Below are 4,538 nucleotides of genomic sequence, written 5' to 3'. Positions count from 1 at the left end.
AGAAAATGAACAAATTTAGCAAGTTCCTTGCAAGTCACGTCCCCTGGGCAAGCCCATTCCAAATTAGCAAGAACTATCCCTAACTTCGCATCATGCCTTTTGGAGTGCCCTATAGTCCAGAGCCACGACAGTGAAAGTCCCCTTCCCTTATAGGTCCCGTCTCTCTTTTATAATAGCGGGTGCAGACAACATTGTTGGGCCAAACCTCTTATCCACCCATAGTCGTATTATCACTATTATTGATGGGGCGCCATCTGAAGAATGTGCATTATTTAGACAATGCACAAACTTTTCAAATGAGTGTCAAAGTTGATTGTCGTTGACCCCAAGCACTGAGTTTTTGTAGAATATTTATCATCAGTAGAGGAGTTTTCAGTCTATTTGTTTGAGCTTATTTGTCGAATCTGTCAGCTATTTAGTAATATTTTTTTTTTATATCAAATCAGAAAGTAATACTTTCATGACTTTGCCAAGCGAACAAGCCGACGTACCTCTGGTCGCAAATTTACACTATGCACTTCACGTCATATTGCCACGTATACTCGATAAAATATTGTGCTGTGAAACCACGGTGCTGCAGGTTAAGGTCCTGTTTGTTCCACCAACTAAATTTTAGTTACCTAAACTTTAGTCACTTTAGTAGCCAAAGTTCCAAACACATTGACTAAAAGTAGCTAAAATAGTTTAGTTCAATTAGTCACTCAAGAGTAGCTAAAATAATTTTAGTTTACTAAAATTTAGTAAGAGAAACCAAACAGGCTCTAAGATCCCTGATCCAATTTTTGTTGAGTGGCAGAGCCCGACAGGGATCTGTTTTTTCTTTTAGAAATTTTGAAGAGAACATACAGGGAGCCTAGTACTGTTGTGCTTACCGACTCTTGTTGCTTCCATGTGCAACAAAAATAGACTGTGTACCAAGCTTACATTCGTTGGCGTGGCAAATTAAAATGAATCCAAGAAATAACAAACTCCCAAACATAGCCTCCACAAACGTCTCCCCGCCCTTCTTTCCCCGGAATCCACACTCCCCAAATAAACAACCTGTCTCGCCATTGCCTCCCGCCCTTGCTCCATCCTCTCTGCCTTGGATGATGGAAGGCAGAGGGTGACGGCCAGGAGGACGCGGCGGTCAATCAATAAAGGACAAAAAAATTTTGCCCTAAAAAAAGACTAGAAAAACAAGCTCCGGCCATGTCGTCGTCGGCGTTCGGCGACTTCGGTCCGCTCACCGAGCGCCGCAAAGCCGAGAATGCGCGGAAGCAGCGCAGGCGCATCATGATCGCCGCCGGGACCGTCACCATCATCATCCTACTCATCGTCATGGGCAGCGCCGCGGTCGCGTACAACGGGAAGAAGTCGTCCGGCGATGGCGGCGGCCACAAGTCTTCTTCTTCCAAGGGCTCGTCGTCGCCAGCCAAAGGCAAGTCGGACTCGGACTCGGAATCGGAGTCGGAGTCGGAGTCGGCGTCGGACTCGAAGACGGACCTGAAGGCCGTGTCCAAGAGCATCAAGGCGATGTGCTCGCAGACAGACTACACGGCCGCGTGCGAGAAGAGCCTTGGCAAGGCCGCGAACGCCAGCTCGTCGTCGCCCAAGGACATCGTCCGCAGCGCCGTGGAGGTGATCGGCGACGCCATCAGCCAGGCGTTCGACCGCGCGGACCTGATCCTGAGCAACGACCCGCGCGTGAAGGCCGCCGTCGCCGACTGCAAGGAGGTGTTCGCGGACGCCAAGGACGACCTCAACAGCACGCTCAAGGGCGTCGACGACAAGGACGGCATCTCCAAGCAGAGCTACCAGCTGCGCATCTGGCTCAGCGCCGTCATCGCCAACATGGAGACGTGCATCGACGGGTTCCCCGACGACGAGTTCAAGGCCAAGGTGAAGGAGTCGTTCACCGACGGGAAGGAGCTCACCAGCAACGCCATGGCGCTCATCGAGAAGGGGTCATCGCTCCTCTCCGTACTCAAGGGCGGCTCGAAACGACGGTTGCTCGAGGAGGAGGAGGAAGGCGCGGCGTCGGCGTCGCAAGCCGGGCCAGCACTCGACAAGGACGGCATCCCGGAGTGGGTGCCCGACGGTGAGCGGAGGGTGCTCAAGGGCGGCGGCTTCAAGAACACACTCAAGGCGAACGTGGTGGTGGCGAAGGACGGCAGCGGCAAGTTCAAGACCATCAACGAGGCGCTCGCCGCCATGCCAAAGACCTACGACGGAAGGTATATATATATATAGTGCGCAGGGCGTCGTGTCGTGTCGTGTGCAGTGCAGTGGTCAGGGTTGACGAGTGGCCATGCATGCATATTTGTAACTTGTCGGTGAATCGTACTCCTATAGATACGTGATCCAAGTGAAGGAGGGGGTGTACGAGGAGTACGTGACCATCACCAGGACCATGAAGAACGTGACCTTCTTAGGTGACGGCTCCAAGAAGTCCATCGTCACCGGCAAGAAGAGCTTCGCCGACGGGATCACGACTTTCAAGACAGCAACCTTCAGTAAGGACGATCGACGCCGCCGTGCATCATCATATCGGCTGACAAATTCTATCAACTGACGCGCCGGCCGTTTGGCACGTACGTATATATATAGCTGCGCAAGCCGACGGGTTCATGGCGATCGGGATGGGTTTCCAGAACACGGCCGGCGCGGAGAAGCACCAGGCGGTGGCGCTGCTGGTGCAGTCTGACAAGTCCATCTTCCTCAACTGCAAGATGGAAGGGTTCCAGGACACGCTGTACGCGCACTCCAAGGCGCAGTTCTACCGCAACTGCATCATCTCCGGCACGGTGGACTTCATCTTCGGCGACGCGGCGGCGGTGTTCCAGAACTGCATCCTCATCCTGCGCCGCCCGATGGACAACCAGCAGAACATCGTGACGGCGCAGGGCCGCGCGGACGCGCGCGAGGCCACGGGGTTCGTGCTCCAGAAGTGCGAGTTCCAGGCGGAGGCGGCGCTCCGGGACGCCGGCAAGCCGGCCATCCGCAACTACCTGGGCCGGCCCTGGCGCGAGTGCTCGCGCACCGTCTTCATGGAGTCGGAGATCCCGGACTTCATCGACAAGGCCGGGTACCTGCCCTGGAACGGCGACTTCGGGCTCAAGACGCTGTGGTACGGCGAGTTCGGCAACACCGGGCCCGGCGCAAACACGGCGGGGCGCGTCAACTGGCCGGGGTTCAAGAAGGTGATCAGCAAGGCGGACGCGAGCAAGTTCACGGTCGAGAACTTCCTGCACGCCCAGCCATGGATCGACCCCACAGGCACGCCGGTGAAGTACGACCTGTTCACATGAGGCCGGACAGCCGGCCGGCGGCCGGGGGATCGATCGGAGGGCACTTTTTTCACGGTGGGGGATGGGCGGAGGAGGCTGCTGGCGCGCGGTAGCAGGCCATGCACTTCGTTTGTTGGGTGTCGGAGGCAAGGGGACCGATCACTGCATACGTGCTACAAGAGTGGAAAATGCACTGTCGTCCAGTTTAAGTTCGCGTTGGTATGTATACTGGCTGCTATGTGAGTTTTGTACCTGTACATGAAGTTTCTTTTTTCTTATAACACGTATAGCAGATTAATTTGGGGATTCTTTTTACGGAGGAATTGAAGAACAAGTGCATGCAGTGTATACTGGCAATTTGGTGTGAGTTTTGTGTATCACACCACACTGCTAAAACCTTTTGTAGTTTGATTGAAACGTGTCTTTATCCATGTAGGAGTATCCTTCATATCCAACGGTCCACCTTGCCGTTCCTGTTTTGCAACTGCACCGCCCAAGGTGCCCAATGCAACAATGCATACGCATGGCGCAGATTACAAAGAGGCGCGCCTCTCCGTCTTTTTCCGTTCCATTGACCGCAATGCAGAGCCCTGTGATTACAAATACCAGAGCCCCTCGGCCCTCGCGCCTGGCAACGCAACCCATACGGCGCACACCACACAAGCACACACAACCGTGCCCTGATCCCACCATACCACAGCACGATGACGTTCCGCTTCGTTCTCGTCGGCCAAGACGACTCCGGCAGCAGCGAAGCCGGAGCGGGGGACCTCGGCTCCTGTACCGTAGACCTCCCTCGCCTCTCCATCTCCAGCGTCGGCGGCCACTACCTCCCCGCTGCGGCCGTGACGGGCGCCCGCGCCCTCCACTGGATGCCCTTCGCCGCTGCGGTCGCCGCCGCGCGCGCCCTGCTGGGCGCGTCGCACGAGGACCTCCGCCTCCGCGCGCACCAGCTCTCGCACGAGCTGAGCGGCGCCTTCTTCGACCGCCAGGCGGCGGCGGCGGCGAGGCCCTTCGCGGCTGTCTGCGGCGCCACCGCTCGGTTCCCGGAGGACGGCCTGTACGTCTGCGCCGACCTCCCGCCGCTCGCGCCGGCGCTGCTGGACGTGCAGCGGGCGCTGGCGCACGTAGGGGCCAAGGAAGCCAGCCACGCCACCTGCTACTGGTTCTTTGACGCGGTCGCTCTCGTGATGCGGCTCCTGGTTGAGGGCGACGCCGGAGACGGTCGTGGCACTGCGGTTTTCGACCGTTCCAAATTCGAGCAGGTTT

At 56.6% G+C, this 4,538-nt stretch overlaps 1 protein-coding gene across 1 annotated transcript; it reads left to right on the top strand.

Moving 5' to 3' along the window:
- Positions 1,045-3,626, top strand: LOC8060297 (pectinesterase). The gene is made up of 3 exons (XM_002462384.2): positions 1,045-2,216; positions 2,335-2,495; positions 2,590-3,626. The coding sequence occupies exons 1-3, from the start codon at positions 1,192-1,194 to the stop codon at positions 3,288-3,290; spliced, it is 1,887 nt and encodes a 628-aa protein (XP_002462429.1). The 5' UTR covers positions 1,045-1,191; the 3' UTR covers positions 3,291-3,626.

The sequence above is a fragment of the Sorghum bicolor genome, chromosome 2 (genome assembly GCF_000003195.3).
Source record: "Sorghum bicolor cultivar BTx623 chromosome 2, Sorghum_bicolor_NCBIv3, whole genome shotgun sequence".
In the NCBI taxonomy this organism is placed as follows: domain Eukaryota; kingdom Viridiplantae; phylum Streptophyta; class Magnoliopsida; order Poales; family Poaceae; genus Sorghum; species Sorghum bicolor.
The sequence above is the reverse complement of the archived record's forward strand: the minus strand, read 5'-3'. Positions and strand labels throughout refer to the sequence as shown.

Coding starts and splice junctions, on each gene's coding strand:
- LOC8060297 (XM_002462384.2), top strand. CDS start 1,192: ATGTCGTCGTCGGCGTTCGGCGACTTCGGTCCGCTCACCGAGCGCCGC. Junction 2,217..2,334: donor CCAAAGACCTACGACGGAAG/GTATATATATAT, acceptor GTACTCCTATAG/ATACGTGATCCAAGTGAAGG. Junction 2,496..2,589: donor TTTCAAGACAGCAACCTTCA/GTAAGGACGATC, acceptor GTATATATATAG/CTGCGCAAGCCGACGGGTTC.